Consider the following 18,762-nt stretch of genomic DNA (forward strand, 5'->3'; position numbering starts at 1 on the left):
TCAAAGGTATAGCTGCACAGGACTAATTAACTAAAACTAATGATGGAAAACATGATTGTAGTAAATCTGACAAAGCCTGCTACCCAATGAGGTAGGTAAGAAAGAAAATCACACTGACTATTAGGGTCACCAGGGACATCATTGGCTCCTCTTGCTATTAGAAATGAGTAGGCATCAGAGTGAAGGAACCAGTTATTGTTTGCCAGTATTGTCTTGACACAAAGACAAAGTCTAATAAAGGAAACATTTGAAGGGGACACATCACCACAATAAATAAGTTCAAAAAAGGTTCATGATAACTTTTTTGAACAGTATAGTATTCAAAAAAGTTATCATGAACCTTTTTTGAACTTAAGTTATATGTTATATTATTGGGCTATTTGTGCACTGGGCTTGAAGTTGCCAGACTTAACATGACTTATAAAATAACATATTGTATTAGCATCCCAAACAACTGCCTAGATGTAGCAGTGCCCTGTTCCAAATAGTAATCAATGGTGCATTTATTTACAAAACTGCAAATTTTAGTAGATGCATGTGGAATAGCGCCTCTAGGCAGAAATGTGCTAAAACCTAGACCAAAAAAATCATTAATGACAGACACACAAAGGAACAATAAGGCAAAAGATAACACAGTGCTACATTTTAATATAAATTTGGCAGCATGGTTCATTGTGTATTACACATTTCTCACAAAACGCAAATCAACCATGGCTCCATAATGATATTTCACAATTTAACTCAGACCTTTTGTAGTACTAGCTATCAGCACTGATTAGTGAATTTGATAGGTAGCAGAACATTTTCCATAAAAACATGTCCTGGGAGAATGGAAGTAGTTCAGATGATCAGAAGAACCCTAACATCTGCAATCAGTGTTGGATTTACCCAATTTACGCTTTAGCACAACTCAACTTTATCTACCATAGCAATGAATGTTTCAGATTGCACTGGCTAGGACTTCACCTTGTTGGTACTCTATAAAAATGAAATCATCAACTATAGAAATGAATTCCTATGAGAGACTCATAGGATCTATTATTTCATTAGATTCTGGGTTTAATTAGTTCCAGATGGCATTTCTAGATTTTCCTTGTTGTAAACGCGTCTGCTTCAGTAGAATTCTTGGGTTACATAGTCATGTTCACGTCCTACCACTTGAGGGCGCTGTTTAACAACATTTAAAGCTCACAATTTTCATCGAAGCACATATCTATTACCTTTTTTCTGGGGAAAAATGAGAACATGAGTTTCTGGACTTGTATACTGCTTTAATTATTTGTTTTGCATTTAAATAATGTCAATCACACAGAGATAATTCTCAAAGAGATGTAAACATATCAAGCCACTGCAGTTATATGGTGTGACTTCTATACGATGACATCAAAACTTTTTGTTTATGAGATGTACGTGAAACAAAACACTGTATGTGGCAATACATCAGGTCAATTGTGGTCACGATTTTGCAACAAGCCACTCAAAGTGCTATTACAACTACTATTGTTCTCTGCATGTTGGGAATTGCAGTCTAGCAGCAATTGGACGCCACTAGTTACTGAAAGACAAAGAGCAAAGCAGTGTATAGTCAGCCAGACGTCATAGGGTTAATTCTGAGAAGCTGTGCATTCCCAGACACGCTGCCCTCCATCCCTGTCTGCCCCTTCTTATTTCAGCATAGCGGACACACACACTACGGAGTCTTTGCTCCACCTTGAACGCAAGGAGTTGCCTCCCTTGGCGATCAGATAAAGCAGTGTGGCTGGCCAATCACGGGGAGTAGGGTTAGCCGGGGTAGCCTCTGATGAAGCACAGAGGGGCTGCAACTTCAGTAGCTACTGCCCAATCCTGGGGCCAGAGGGAGGTCTTGGAAGTGACAGGCGTGTGGCTGGGCGGTGCATGGGGGGGATGGAGCTGGAGGGGGGTCTGCGATTGAATGTTGGCTGAAGTGAAGGGAGATCAATGATCGCAGAAAGTTTTTTGTTTGAGCAGAAGGCACCAGGAGATAGTGAGGCAGCGCAGGCTTGGAGGACAGGAGATGTCCGGAGCAGCAGACTGGACATTGTATGGTCATCCGTGATTTCCAAAGGACCGCAGTGCTGGGGGTGAAGCTGCCAGAGACCCCCCCACACACACACTTTGTGGATTACAAAAAAAAAAAGCATCCTTCCCTGAGCACGAAGTTGCAGGAGTGGAGAGGATCTGCTGCTTCTGCTGCTGCGGCTGCTTCTTGGTGCCCCTGCTTCTGAAGCTGGAATGCTGAGAAGTACTTGGCAAGGTGAGGAGGTAGCAGGATCCGGGGCTTGGATGTGGAGTAGGGGGATGCGTGCTGGGGATGCCGGACCGCCCGTACCGTGTATAGAAGTAAGCAGCTTTGAATAACCAGCTAGGAACTGCATCAAGGTACTGGAATCCATGAACTCATCGCTGGCTAGTCCATAGTGCGCGTCTCCGGGTCGCTTTAATCTGCTTGGAAAAGACGCCAATTACATCGATCTGGATTCTGAGCCGTATTACCGACTTTGAACTAGGATCTCGCCACGGGATGCTCTTCCCCATCCAGCTGTTGGATGTACAATCCTCATCACTGGCTCCTTTCAAATGAGGTGTTGCTACCTGGGGGAAAACACTGCAACTGCTGGATATAACTTTTTTGACTCATTAACCCAAGGGGATTAAGTGTGCCTGGTTTTAGATTTTTTTAAAGTTTGTGCACATAAGTGTGGATTAGAAAAATGAATCTTCTCCAAGTAAGGATTCTAGCCTTACAGATGTTGCCACTGATGGAATTGTTGTTCTTCTCACTTTTGATGTCAGTGCCTGGGACTCTGAGCAGCTCTCAACCCAGACAGGTTTTTCAAGTACTAGAGGAACAGCCACCAGGGACTTATGTGGGTACCATCAACACCAAACCAGGGTTTACCTACCGGCTTAGTGAATCCCACTCCCTGTTTAGTATCAATGCCACTTCAGGTTCTATTCACACCACTGCTGTTATTGACAGGGAAAGCCTGACCAATGATGTTATAAACCTGGTGGTTCTATCCAGCCAACCAACCTATCCAACAGAAGTGCGCATAGCTGTGCTGGACATCAACGACAACTCTCCTGTTTTCCCAGAGCCCTCTATTGTAGTGTCCTTCAAAGAAGATACACAAGGTGGGAGACAGGTCATTCTGGACACTGCTACTGACTCAGATGCTGGCACAAATGGGGTAGATCACCGTTCCTACCGCATTGTTTCAGGTAACAAGGATGGTCGATTTAAGCTGGGCATTACAGTCAATCCAAGTGGGGAAGGGGCTTTCTTGCACCTGATGTCCCAGGGGCCCCTGGACAGAGAGACTACTCCATGCTATTACCTGCTCCTAGAAGTAGAGGATAAAGGCTTGCCAAAAAGGATAGGTCAACTACAAGTAAATGTAACAGTGCAGGATATCAATGATAACCCACCAGTTTTCAGCAGTTCTCAGTATCAGGCCAAGGTTGAGGAAGATGCTCCAGTGGGTTCAAGTGTACTAAAACTGGAAGCTATTGACCGTGATGAAGGACTTAATGCTGCAATTAGGTATCAGCTGGCAGAAGGTACTCCCTTTCAAATAGACCCAGAAAGTGGACTGGTAACAATCAGAGAACCACTGGACTATGAAAGCAGACGACAGTATATTCTCAGCATTGAAGCTAAAGATCTGGGTACTCCACCACTGACTGGTCGTGCAGAGGCGCTGGTTCGCCTTATTGATGTTAATGATAATGACCCTGTGGTAAAGTTCCGCTATTTCCCTGCCACTTCCCGGTATGCATCAGTGGATGAGAATGCACAAGTTGGAACAGTGGTGGCTTTGCTTACTGTTACAGACTCAGACTCTCCTGCTGCCAATGGTAATGTCACAGTAGCTATTCTTGGAGGCAATGAACAGCGTCACTTTGAGGTGCAAACTTCCAAGGTTCCCAACCTCAGTCTCATCAAAGTAGCTAGTGCTCTGGACCGAGAGCGCATACCTTCTTACAACCTGACTGTAAGTGTTTCAGACCAAGGTCATCCCAAACCACGATCATCAGTGGCCAGCTTAGTGATATATGTCAATGATATTAATGACCATCCACCAGTTTTTGACCAGCCACATAGTAAGGTAGAGATTAGTGAGGATTTACCTCCTGGCTCATACATATGTGGGATTTCTGCTACAGATGGAGACACGGGCCTAAATGCCAACCTGCGATACTCCATAGTGTCTGGAAACAATTTTGGATGGTTCTCTATTAGTGAGCACAGTGGGCTGGTAACCAGTAGATCTGTGCTGGATCGTGAAACAGCCCCTCAACTGCTTCTCAATATCAGTGCACAGGACCAGGGGCCCCAACCTAAAACCAGTTATGCTACACTTCTTGTAAGCCTATTAGATGTCAATGATCAGAAGCCTACTTTTACTGGTCTACATGCCAGTGACCAGCACTGGCTATCACTACCAGAAAATTGCCCAGTTGGCAGTGAATTAATCACACTGAAGGCTATTGATGGTGATCTTGGGGACAATGGTACCATTCGTTATTACTTTGATGCTGAAAATCCAAACCAGTGCCAGGCATCCTTTCGTCTTGACCCACTAACTGGCCGTCTCAGTACACGTTCAGAGCTGGACAGGGAGCAGCAGGAAAACTGCTCTCTAATAATACAGGCAACTGACCTTGGTACCCCACCCTTGTCTTCCACAGCCAAAGTAGCTGTTACTTTATTGGATGTAAATGACAATAGTCCCATATTCTATCCAGTTCAGTACTTTGCCAACATCCAAGAAAATGAACCCCCTGCAAGCTTTGTGGTTTCTGTTACAGCTGCTGATTCAGATCTGGGCACAAATGGGACCATTAAATACTCTATCAGAGCTGGAGACACCTCCAAATTTCAAGTTCACCCTGAAACAGGTGCAATATCGACAAAAGCAACTCTTGACAGGGAGGAAAAAACTGCTTACCAATTACAAGTAGTGGCTACAGATGGTGGGGGTCTCCAATCACACAACCATGCCATAGTAACCATTACTGTATTGGACACACAAGATAACCCTCCAGCTTTCACTCAGGAGACTTATCGTTTTATTATATTTGAAAATGTGGCAGTGGGATACAATGTAGGGTCTGTTTCAGCAACCACCATGGATCTAAACACTAATATCACTTACCTGATCACCACCGGTGACCAGAAAGGAGTGTTCACAATTGACAAGTTTACAGGTCTAATCACCACAGCAGGGGTGGTGGATAGAGAAGAACAGGATTTTTATAATTTAAAAGTGGTAGCTAGTGGTGGGGCAGTTACTGGAGAGACCATTGTTAATATCACTGTCAGAGATTTAAATGACAACTCACCTTATTTTCTGCATGCAGTGGAAAGTGTTAATGTGGTAGAGAACTGGAAGGCTGGTCATGTTATATTCCAAGCCAAGGCTGTAGACCCAGATGAGGGTATCAATGGAAAGGTAGGATATAGCTTGAAACAAAACCCTCAAGCGTTGTTCTATATTGATGAAGTTAGTGGTGCTGTAAGCATAACAGGAGCAATTGATGTCAATGTGGGCTCATACCAAGTAGAGATTATTGCATCTGATATGGGGGTACCGCAGCTTTCTTCTGGTTTCATTTTAACTGTTTCTGTGCATGATGTCAATGATAATCCGCCTGTGTTTGATCAGCTTTCCTATGAGGTAACCCTTCTAGAATCAGAACCAGTAAATTCCAGATTCTTTAAGGTGCATGCTTCTGACAAAGATTCAGGGGCAAATGGGGAAATTACATATACAATATTGGATGGGAATCTGGGGGAGGCTTTTGGAATATTTCCAGATGGCCAGCTGTATGTCAGGAGTGAACTTGATAGGGAAGTTAAGGATGTATATGTTTTACTAGTGGCTGCTTCAGACAGAGCAGTGGAGCCCTTGAGGGCAACAGTAAATGTTACAATAATACTGGAGGATGTGAATGATAACAGGCCTTTGTTTAACAGCACCAATTATGTTTTCTATTTCGAAGAGGAATGCCCAGGAGGCTCATTTGTGGGTAAAATATTTGCTGTGGATAAGGACTCTGGGTCTAATGGGGAAATCATGTATGCCTTTGAGACTTTACAACCTGATTTTGAACTGAATACAGTTACAGGGGTCATCACAAGCACTCATCAGTTTGATAGAGAGGCACTTATGAGACAAAGAGGGGCTGCAGCATTTACACTCAAAGTGGCCTCTACAGATTTGGGTTTGCCAAAGCCACTGAAAGATCAAGCCACTGTGCAGATATATATTAAAGATATTAATGATAACCCTCCCAAATTTTCTAAAGATATGTATCAGGCTAGTATATCAGAATTAGCTGCAAACATGACTCAAGTATTAAGAGTCTCCTCTTCTGATGTTGATGAAGGGAGCAATGGTTTGATAAGCTATTCAGTGGTGAAGGGCAATGAGGAGAATCACTTTTCAATTGACTCTACTACAGGTCAAGTAACCTTAATTGGTGTTTTGGACCATGAAGCCACAGCTTCTTACTCTCTAATTATTAAAGCTGTGGATACCGGGAAGATCCCATTGAGTTCAACTTGCACGTTAAGTATTGATATCCTGGATGAAAATGATAACACACCCTCTTTCCCCAAAGCTCTATTGTTTGTTGATGTTTTAGAGAATATGAGAGTTGGAGAACTGGTGTCCTCTGTCACCGCCACAGACTCTGACTCTGGTGACAATGCTGATGTCCACTATAGCATTACAGGAACCAACAACCATGGGACTTTCAGCATTAGTCCCAATACAGGCAGTATATTTCTTGCAAAGAAGCTGGATTTTGAAACCCAGGCATTGTTCAAACTAAACATCACTGCTAAAGACAATGGCAGACCACCTCGTTCCTCTACTATGTCTGTGGTCATCCAGGTCAGGGACTTCAATGATAACCCACCCAGCTTCCCAGAAGGAGACATCTTTAAATCCATCATGGAGAATGTCCCCATTGGTACATCTATTCTCTCCATTACTGCCAGTGACCCAGATGCTGATATTAATGGACAGCTAACCTATGCTATTATTCATCAAAAACCAAGGGGGAGTCATTTTCTTATTGATGAGGTGAGAGGTACAGTCTACAGCAATGCAGAAATAGACAGAGAATTCTCTAGCTTGTTTGAACTGACTGTGAGAGCTAGTGATCAGGCGGTCCCTGTAGAAACAAGAAAGTATGCCTTCAAAAATGTCACTATCCTAGTTAGTGACCTCAATGACAATGTCCCTATGTTTGTGTCCCAAAATGCATTTGCCGCAGACCCCACCTTGATCATCGGCTCGGTCCTGACAACCCTTACAGCATTTGACCCTGATGAAGGTCCAAACGGGGAGATCGAGTATGAAATAATAAATGGTGACACTGAAACCTTTATTGTGGACAGGTATAGTGGAGACCTGCGAGTGGCTTCTCCTCTGGTGCCATCTCATCTTGTCTACAACCTGATAGTGGCTGCCACCGATCTAGGAGCTGAAAGGAAGGCGAGCACAACCGAGTTAACTGTCATTCTCCAGGGAATGGATGGACCGGTGTTCTCTCAGCCTAAGTATATAACTCTTTTGAAAGAAGGGGAGCCCATAGGCACAAATGTGATCTCCATTGAAGCCTCTAGTCCCCGTGGTACAGAGGCTGTGGTGGAATACTTTATTGTGTCCGTGAAGTGTGAAGGCAAGACTGTTGGACGATTGTTCACCATAGGCAGAAGCACAGGTATTATCCAGACTGCAGCAGTGCTTGACCGTGAGAGAGGAGCTCGCCTGTACCTGGTGGATGTCTATGCCATTGAGAAAGAAACCACCTTTCCCAGGACCCAAAGAGCAGAGGTAAGTCCTACCTGACTCTCGTTACCTGGCAATGTTTTTTTATATGTATAAGTTCAGTGGTGGGGCTCATATGTGTTTCTAGCTCACTGTTTGAGTTGTTTTCCTGATCTCTGCTTCAGATTGGAACATTTACTTTACTTTTTACATCTATTACATGCAGGCTTCCACTTACCTGTAAGATAATTTCTCGTGTCATTTTATAGGTAGGTGTGAGATAATAACAGATTTGTGCTGGACAGCTCAGTAAATGAACCTTTGTTCCTTTTAAGTTTCAAGATTCCTAGTGTATCTAATCTCTGCAGTTACTGTGTTGTCTAAAGGACATGAAACATCTACTTTTTTTTATTCCTTTGTTAAATATTTAGTGTGTTTGAGTTGTTAGAGTGCTACATTTCCAGTTAATATTCTCATTATATTGGTAAAGGGGGGGTCGTCTAATAAAGGACAGTGACTGGCTGTGAATAGTGGGAGTTGTAGCTCATCATCGACTGAAAAGCTGTTAATTACCCTTGGTTTGGAGAGAATGTGGAAAAGTTGTTGCTCTCCTGGTCACATAAGAGCACAACTCCTATGACTTACTTCCCTGTGTGGATGGTTGAGGGTGATTGGAGTTGTGGTCGTGCAGCTAACAGCACTGCAAAATAACTGATACTTTTGTAAAATGATAGTAGTGGATGGGCTATATATGTTATTTTATGATATTGTGATAAATGTGCTACTTTTAGAATTTCATTTTCTGAAATTATTTTTTCTTTCACTGAAATTATAAACTCTCTGTTGTTTAAACCAGAATAGAGCAAATGTGGAATGTTATAGTTCACCGTGATTTTTGCAGTCTGCTTCAATGTGAGAATAGCAGCTTTCCCTGGGATACACTAAATCATTGGAAAAGTTGTGTGGCCTTTCGAAAAAAACCCCACCAGATTACCTTCCCTGTAGTTAATGAAAACATTTCTGAATGGCTCTCATTCTGCAGTTGACATGCTTTAGACATGCAGTGCTTCAGTGCTGAAGTATTTTTTTTTAACTTTTTTTCTAAAATTCTCAGATTTCAGCCCAATGTTAAACCTTATGTCAGCCTCAGTAGCCAGTGTAACACTGCTTGCTGGTCCCTCTACAAGCAAATCATGATTCAGGCAGGTTAGCATGCCTTACCTCAAAATGAAAACCAAATGTTTTTCTATTCAAGCATATTAAATCCTGCACCTACAGGCTAAAGTTTATAGCGGCTTCTTTTCTTACATACAATAAAAAAAATGCTGCATTCTCAATTTACAGTAGAATTGATTGTACCACTTTCTGATTTAACAAAGTTTCTTTTCAACTTACTTTTTTAATTTAGTTAAATATTAGTTTATATTCTTAGAAGAAAAATATAAACATATATATATATATACAGTATATATGTATGTACACAGTGTGTATATACCGTATTTGCTCGATTATAAGACGACCCTGATTATAAGACGACCCCCCAAAATCTGAATATTAACTTAGGAAAAAAAGAAAAAGCCTGAATATAAGACGACCCTAAAGGAAAAAAGTTTTACCAGTAAATGTTAATTCATGTAAACTATTTTTTTAAATAAAAGCTATGATTGAGAAAAATATTTTTTTTGTTTTTATTTCCTTGTATTTTCCAACCTGTCCCCCAGTTACGCACATCTGCCCCCAGGCTTGCCACACCAATATGGCACTGTGGCCCATGATATGCCTTTTAACCCTCTATATGCCACTGTGCCCCATGGTATGCCTTTTGACCCCCTATGTGCCACTCTGCCTCCAGAAATGCCTTATACCCCTATATCCCATTCTGGCATTTAGGGGGTTAAAATGCATATTATGGGGCAGAGTGGCATATAGGGAGGTATAAGGCATTCCAGGAGGCAGTGGCATTAAGGGAGTTAAAAGGCATTGTATAGAGCACTCTATAAGGCATTTCAGGAGGCAGAGTGCTCTATTAAATGCCCCCTTAACGCCACTCTGCTTCCTGAAATGCCTTATAACTCCCTATATGCCACTCTGCCCCATAATATGCCTTTTAACCCCCTAAGTGCCAGAGTGGCATATAGGGGTATAAGGCATTCCAGAAATGCCCTATGTCCCCCATTTAACACACACACGCACACACACTTACCGGTGCTTCCAAATTCCTGCTGTATTGCCGGGGCAGCGGGTTGACGTCTCCTTCCGCTGCAGCCGGAAGGAGGTGGAGTTGGCAGCGGGGGGTTGTCTGCGTCCGTCGCGGATACCTTTCCCGGCTGTCAGAGATCAGAGTTCCGGCACCTGTGCGGGGAACTCTGATTTCTGACAGTCGGGGAAGGTATCCGCGACGGACGCAGACAACCCCCGCTGCTAGCCACACCTCCTTCCGGCTGCAGCGGACGTTGTCTACGCGGATCGCGTAGACGTCAACCCGCTGCCCCGGCAATACAGCAGGAAGCACCGGTAAGTAAGTGTGGGGGGGGGGGGGAGACAGGAGGATCCAGGTCCCCTGCAGCGGTGCGGGGGATCTGGATCTTAGTCTCATAATCAGACCTCTATTTGAGGTCTGATTAGAAGACGACCCCGATTAGAAGACGAGGGGTATTTTTCAGAGCATTTGCTCTGAAAAAAACCTCGTCTTATAATCGAGCAAATACGGTATATATATATATATATATATATATATATATATATATATATATATATATATATATATATATATATATACCATGCTCTTTTGAAACTCATTATGATGCCAGCAGTATAAATTATAGATATAGATAGATTTTTGAATATTCTTTTTAGCTTGCTTTCCACTAAGTGGAGAGGTTAAAGAAACAGCCAGTTGAGAATCTATTTTCTATGGAATCTTTGTTTTCTGCAAGCATCATGTTACAAAGTTAGTGTTTTGCTTGAAAAATTGTATCTGTTCTATTGAGTGCTTCGTACAATGTTACATTGACTCTACCATTGTACCAGATTGTAAGCTTGTTTGAGCAGAACTCTCCTTACCTTTTGTTTCTGTCCAAAATGGTAAATTATGCTCTGCTTGTCCTATTTTCCCATTGTACAGCGCTATGGAATAGGATGGCACTGTAGTAATCAATAAATAATAATACAAGAAGACTCAGGGCTTTTTCATGCAGACTATTTTAAAAATCAAAGCTGTTGTAAGTTTTTACAAATCTATAGAATTAAAGCAGATCTGTCAGTTTTCCCAGATATGAATTCATGTTGCTATTTTATTAACTAAGTAAATACATGTAATGATTTTATAGATATATACTCGTCAGAGACCCAATTTATATGTATACTGCTGGGAAAAGCCATCTTCCTATTCACAGGATCCATCAAATTATTCCTCTCCAGTCAGTTGCTTCTCTCCATTTCTTTATTAAGTCTTCCCCTTTGAAGTTGGTTTTGGCAGCCTTTATAAGAGTGGGATAGGGGATAATTAAAAAAAAATAAAAATTAATTAGGTTTCTTGTTTTGTCACGCTTTGCCACGTCTCATCTTCAATGCTGGGATATAGTCCTTTACATGAAACAAATTATATATATATATATATATATATATATATATATATATGTGTACATATATATACAAAAATACAATAAAATGCTGTTATGGTGTGAGTTCCAGGAGAGTCCAATTAACAGATCTCAAACACACAAAGGATTATGTGTACCATAGTAGATGAAACTATGCTTATGCCATAATAATATGTATAAAGTAATTACCAGCTTGTATGCATGCAACTGTTAATTGTGTGATACTGAGATGTGGTTAATTATGCCAAAAAATGACAAATATGAGAACATGTGAAGTATGATTCTGCATTTATATTCACAGATTTCCTTTTGGTGTGACTAACACATTCCAGAGGTGCAAAATAGTTTACATATTGAGGCAACAATATACAATCTTCTGTTACATTATTTAAGTAATTAGTTACATTTAAAGGGACACTCAAACCATCAAATGCTCTTTAACGCATATCATAGCTGTTTGACACCTTTAAGAAAAGACTTCAAAATGTATAATGCATTGTGAGATACTAGACTATTCCTTTCAGGGAATACTTTAAAATATACAAAAATATATAAAAAATATACAACATACTCTAAAAAAAATTAGCACATGAAGGATTCAACTGGCTATCTTTTTGTATTGTACTGCAGGACAGTCTTTGTCAATTATAGTCCAACAATATACAGAATTTTCATTATAATTAACTTCTAATTGGGGCTGGTGCCTAGGCCTTGCCAATTTGGGACCTAACATAAGAACCGCGGACCACTGTGTATTTTATATGTTGTTTGAGACCTGGGATTTCTAGAGCTGTCAGATTGGTTATTTAAAACTGGACGCCTATATATTCTGTTTTATTCAGGCAGGTTGCTGACAAATGCTTTCTGCGGTGAATAAAATGAAGACACTGGGGGTTAAGCTGATTTTGGTGCAACGTTTGAAGGGTAGCTTCTTCAATATAGCAACCAATAGAGTGCTTCTACCGTCTGAACCATTCCATTGTTTGCTCCGCAATCACATTGTGTACAGAGCCCCAACAACATTTAATTTAATTAGGTCCTTCTATGAATTAAGCAAAGTAAAACTCATAGGTGTTTAGTTCTAAATGGCTAACCCTACTCACCCCAACCCCCTTTGCTCTGTTACTGCAAATCTTAGCAGCCTTAGTAATCAAGCTCTGGCTGAGCGTTATGGTGGTTGCAGTCCACTGTAGTTTAACCGGGTATTAAAAATTGCCGTATTATTCTTAATATGCCTTCTCTTGGAAAAGTATTTGTAATCTCATGCTATGTTTTGCAGGATGGTTTCAAACGAATCATTCTTGCCAAACATGCACTAGAAGGCGTTAACCTTTGTGTGCCAGAGTGGTATACAAGTCACTCTAAAGGTTAAAGTAGTCTGTATGTATACTTTTAACTAAAAATTTCACTGACCTTATAGCACATTGTATACCAGATGACCCTCCGGTAGGGGAGGAGTTAAAATTTCCTTTTGTAATAAAACAGAAAGCAAGAGGAAACCATGCTCTTCCTGTTTAATTGTTCTATTCTTTTATTGTAAAATTTTAGATTGTTCAAATGTTCCTTTTTTTAAGGTGCAGTAGTTATGGTTTTTAGTTACTGTCATTACCAGGGATAGGTAACCTCAACATTTTCTGTTTTCATATACTACAAATCCCAGCATGCCCAGCAAACCAAACTAATAAAGAATGTGTTAAAAAAAAACAAAAGAAAAATAAATCTTGTTGTATGCCTATATTTTTGTAAAATAGCTTTTAGGAGAAGCCTGTAGAACAGTGGTTGCCAAAAGGTAGTTGTCCAGCTGCTGTGGAACTACAAAACCCCATCATGCTGAGCATGATTATCATGGGAGTTGTGCTTCGAGAGATGCTGGAAAGCTACACACTGAAACCCCCTGCTGTAAAACATGCACAAAGCCAATCCCAAACTTATACCAGTCGCTTAGATTGCTGGAATGCTAGAGAACTCCCTCCCTTAATCCTCATATGCTGAGTCAATGCTTCATCTCTAATAATTCAACAATACTGCAATATAATGAGTTGGGATCCCTTCCTAAGGTTTTTCCCAGATCCAGTGGATGTGAGGTTGCCAGGGGATTGTCACCAGCTCTTATTTTGATGCCCCTGCTTGGTGCTTCACACCATATATTCAGAAATGTAATAAACCTGCTAGACATATTTGAGATGCTGTTCCTGATTAATTACAGCCGTACTTTGGTGCACACACCAGTTCATTTATTATATTATTAACACGTGTTTTCTTATTACTGCTGCCAGACAACATGTAGACGGTAAGATGCAATCGTTAATGCATATCACATAAGTTGTACTACGTTCGGAAGAGAGCTTTTAAATTAAGTACTAGATGACCCTGTATATATAATAGGCTGGCTTTACAGCAGAGGTCAGAGGGGATAGCGTCACAACAGGCAAAGCAGTGACCAATGTCGGCCACACCATGGAAGTGCACGTGGGCTTTGGATTTGATGTCATTAGTTGTATTTTCATTCATTACTATGTAGGAGAAGTCATCCTGATCTCACACTGGGCTTTACCTGGGGATGTTTATAGAAAATCTATATTTTAGGCTTATATTACACTTTCTACACTGGATTTTGCACTTCTCTAACCCTCCCTAGGTTAATGTTGCCAATCCGGTCACCCTGTCTCAAACATATTCATTTTCAATATGAGCATAGAGGGTGGCCATAAATCGCCTTTATATTATTATAATTAAATGGAGCCTATATCATACCATGCAGTCCCAGTGGGCCAGTGGCCAATACTTAATAATTATGCAGCTCCAGTGGCAGATCAGGATCTGCAGTGTGCGGCCGCCGGCTGTATTTTTCTGAATACAAGAACATGCTGTGAGACTGGTTAACCACGTCAGTTCTAGATAATCGTGTGATATATTCAAAGGGTTAATCTCAACAACGTTGTAAGGCATGGGAAAGAAGCATGCATAATATGTACATTTGGGCCTAGATGAGAGTTGTGTTATACTTGCTGCCTGGTTGACACAGTAGGAATGCTTAAGCTACTTATCTGAACATGGATATTGAAAGGAGCTGGCTTCTTGCAGCTTCCCAGTTCTCAGGGATTCCCTAATCCTGTAACCTCACTACAAGGCGCTAGCTTAACCTGGGAAAGGAAGTGCAAGTCAGAGCTATCTAAAGGCAACCGTCTCTGCCGCTTGAAGGCTTGTTAGCAGGCTGGACATTAAGGGTGAATGCATCAATCCACAGCGCTGAGTGGAGAGAACAATAAGAGACGCTTTTATCAGTAGCAGCCATCTGTGTTCCTTTAGTCCGATTTTGGAAATATACAGAACTTCTCACAGCATGATTTTACAGTGTGTTTGATATTTTTTTTTTAGCTCAAAATATTTTTGTATCATTTAGAAATATTACAGCAACTTAAGTACATTTTGGCATTAGTTTTAAAGGAACATTCTAACTAACTATGCATTATGCAGGGCTTGTCTGCCACCTCAAGAAAGTATGATTTGATCTATAAAACATGAGTGATTTTATACATATATATATATATATATATATATATATATATATAATTTCATTTGAACTGCAGATAATGCAGGGCCAGCTCAGCCCTTCCTGCAGGCGGTGCTGGCGAGCATTAGCCCTGCTTAATGTATATAGCGAAGTCAGGATGTGGACGCTTCAGCTCTTATTTTACAAACATGGATCATAATCATATAAAATGGACCATTTTCAAAACAAATTATTTTTGTAACCATCTACCAGAAGCCTACTAAAGAGGGTATGCATTAACTATATTGTATACGTAGCATAACAGAAGCTCGCAAGTCACCCTGCTTGATGCATAATCAAAGAATTAAAGGATGTGTCACCTCACAAGGGTTCCCATACAAATCACATTTTAATGAATTAACCATTTTTTCTCTTTCAGTATGGCAGAATAAATGAAGGAGTTAATGTATTGCCATTTTGTAAATAATAATTTAAATAATGATACTGCAGAAAGGGTTAATGCACCCACTAAATTCTATAGGCAAAAAGAATACGTAAGTAGTATCATTTTTTCTTGTGATTTTAATTGCAGAGTGAATGAAATATATATTTGGGTTTTAAAAAGTTGGATTCCAGTCACTAGACAATGTCTTTTATTCCCCTAATTTCTCAAAAACCTGAATGGTGACTATTCATCCGTGTGATGGGGAGAGAATACAGAAGTGCAAGGCAGGGCAATAAATTCTTATGTAGGTCTAAACAGCCATAAATTATTTCCTGTAATTTAGCACTAGTTGACGCCAATTTCTAACCACCCGCTGTGGTGAAAAATCTGTGTTTTCTTCTGGTTTTGCTACCGAGCCAGTAATTTAGTAAATGAGGTAAACAAAAACTGCTTAAAACACAAAATACAACTGATTCATGTCTGGATTTGTTTTTTTTTGTCTGGGACTATTATGACCTGGCTAGGGGTTCGGTCAGTTTAATAATAGTTAGGTAAAATAAATTAGGTATGTTAAAAATAAATAAAGTTTAACATGGAAAAACATTGAGGGACCACATAGAGACAGCGTTTCTCCAAAGTAATAAACCAGAAATGGACAGCTTGCATTTGGGAAATTCACCACTTTTGAAGGCCGTTTTAATATAAGTAGAACTTCAGATCAGACTTTGCATGTTAGCACCCCTTGCCAATTTCACCATCCATCGCAGCATTCTGGTGTATTTACCTTTGGCTCTGCTGAGTGGAAATGGGCCAAAGATTGGATCAAAGTTCTCCCTTGTAACTGGCCCATTGTTCCAGGGGGCACCATGGGTCATGATCTCTCAAATGGGTGACCTGGCTCCTGGTTTTGTAGAAGTGGGACTCTTGACTCCCTGCACCTGGTGAACTAGGCCTAGTGACATCCCTGTGGGCCCTGTGAAACATAAGTTGCGGCCTTAGCTCTACCTTAAAAATGAATTGGAGCTCCCATCCAAAGTTGGTCTTGTACTTGTTGCTCCTCTGCTCCATCAGCTATTACAGCTAAGAATTATTCCTGAGTTATTTGTAGAATATATAACAAACAAATTAGTGTTTTTTTGTCAATGAAGATAAAAAAGTATGTGGCTAATGCACCCCTAAAATCAGGGTCAGACTGCTCTGAATTGTATGAATATATGTACTAGCATTGGCAAATACTATGGCAAGGGATATGTGCAAATTTGTCTTGTGTGCACCATTATTTAACAAAAAAAAACACCTTAAAGAATATCTGTTTTTGTTGAGGAATCCCTAAATATAAAGACGAAAACAGCTGCACTTATTTCATGTGCCACAAGAGGCAGCAGGGTCCATATGTACCTTTTCCCCTATGGATTGTGAAAGTGGCAGTTGTGGTTTATTCTTTACAATTTTATTGTTATATATTTTGTAAAAACATGGATTGTGCTTCATTCATTTTTCCCTAACTGGACTTTCCGATCTTTAGAAAGCCGAATGCTTAGTGGGACTAAACCATCTCAGAGAAGAAATTGTACAGCATTTGTTATTTTTGTCTGATATATGACACCGACTCTTTAATCACATTTTTTTAATTATCATTTGCCATAATTTATTATTTGTTCTGTCGGCTCAGTAAAAAGAAGCCTGTTAAAAATATCAGAAAGGGCACGAGCCAAATAGTGTTCATCTACCGTATTCGTTTTCAACTGATTTCTTCCAGTACTGGGGATATTTAGTTACCAAAAGCCAGGGAATATAATCTTGCAAGGTAGTCCCTTGCTATAGATATATTACGTACATTACATTGTTCTTTTATATTGATACTTAGTCTAATGTTTCCACCAAATAGTTTTAAGAGTTTTTTTATGTTGGTTAAATTAATGCTTCAAGAAAAGTCAGTGTCCTTTTCCAACTAACTTCTTTGATAGTGATTATTACCATATTTTTTGAAGATTTCAGTACAAATAATAATTCCTCAAAAAGTATTAGGCAGAGCTTTATAGCTGAGTGCTTTCGGTTTTAAAATAAGAAATTCCTTATCTGATATACATTTTTTTAGTTTATTTTGTCTTCTCTATTCCTCTATAAGTTGTTAGTATGAATTAATAGTGTCAGATGACATATTTCTTGGTTCCACTAATAGACTTTGTTGAAAAGTACTACAACTATATTGAAAAAATTCTTTGCAATTTCTTGGACACAAAATAATTTATTTTCATTTTTAACATGACATTCTTATGACCTTCTGAAACAAAAACAGGTTCAATCATAAAAAATACTGCAGACAAAACCTGAAATGATTCACTTTTAATTATGTGGATTCCAGCATTCTTTATGACCCAAGTAATGGAGAATGAATAGAACTTAGAAGCAACACAATTGGTGTCAGATACAGACCAGGTGCAAGTGGTTTTCTACACCACTTATTGGAAAGATTTGCGTGTAATTTGGAGATTGGTTGCGCTCTATTAACCTGAGAGTCAACTTTTGAAATTGCTATTGGTTCATGTTAAAGAGAACTGTTTTGTATTTTTCACACCCCTAGTGCCAGGAATGAAGGCACTCGGTACACAAAAATGACAATTATAATGCTTTATTATATAGAGGTTTGTTAAAAAATGGCACTACCCCACTTAAGAATGAATCCACAATAGAGATCACTGATTCATACACCTATGGAATGCACATGATGTACATTGTAAGTACATATCCATTCATGATACTAAAAACATCCACAAAATTATGTGACCGAAATATTTGCTACACATTTGGACCATTAGTGTTGAAATTATTTAAATATGTAAAAAATATTTAACTTTTGAACTCACACCAAAGAATCATATTTATTTTTTTATTTAAACTGAAGTTTTATTTTCTTATCATTTTCATCCTTAGTTTTTTAAATTTCTCATAATATTATCATTCACTCAATTAAAACCCTTATTTATTTTATGGCTGGAAGAACCATTTTGCTTTAGCTTCATCCAAGTAGAAGTTGCCTAGCGTTTAAATGGTAGACAAGAGAGTTTCTAAGGCAAATGGTCTAAAAAAGCCATCTAGTGGAAGAACGTGGAAGAACGAGGCTGAGGCTTGTGGTTTCAGTTTACTTTGTATTATAGTATGTAATAATATCCACTCTGACTATTGTGAGAGCAGAAAGAAGTAAACGGAAAGCTCTATTTCGAGCTTCAAGTATCTTGAGTACATCGGTGTTTTAAAATGTTGTTAATCACATAGTTAAATAAGTCTCTACCACCACAGAGTAAGGGAGAGAGGGTTCAATACCATGTATCACTCAACAGTATTATGTTTTTATTCTTTGATTTCTGATACTCCACTCGGCCTTATGAGATGCAGGGACAGACGGGGAGAGGGAGA

General features: G+C 39.7%; 1 protein-coding gene across 1 annotated transcript in view; it reads left to right on the top strand.

Moving 5' to 3' along the window:
- LOC149289386 (protocadherin Fat 4-like) overlaps nt 1–18,762 on the top strand; it is a 197,976-nt gene that overhangs the window by 72,831 nt on the left and 106,383 nt on the right. The window contains exon 2 of the mRNA XM_089490751.1: nt 2,815–7,871. Coding sequence (XP_089346877.1) covers nt 2,815–7,871 — 5,057 coding nt within the window. The remainder of the gene's footprint in view (nt 1–2,814; nt 7,872–18,762) is intronic.

The sequence above is a fragment of the Sceloporus occidentalis genome, unplaced genomic scaffold, assembly GCF_023333645.1.
Source record: "Sceloporus occidentalis isolate IW3139 unplaced genomic scaffold, rSceOcc1.0.p SCAF_46, whole genome shotgun sequence".
Lineage (NCBI taxonomy): Eukaryota > Metazoa > Chordata > Lepidosauria > Squamata > Phrynosomatidae > Sceloporus > Sceloporus occidentalis.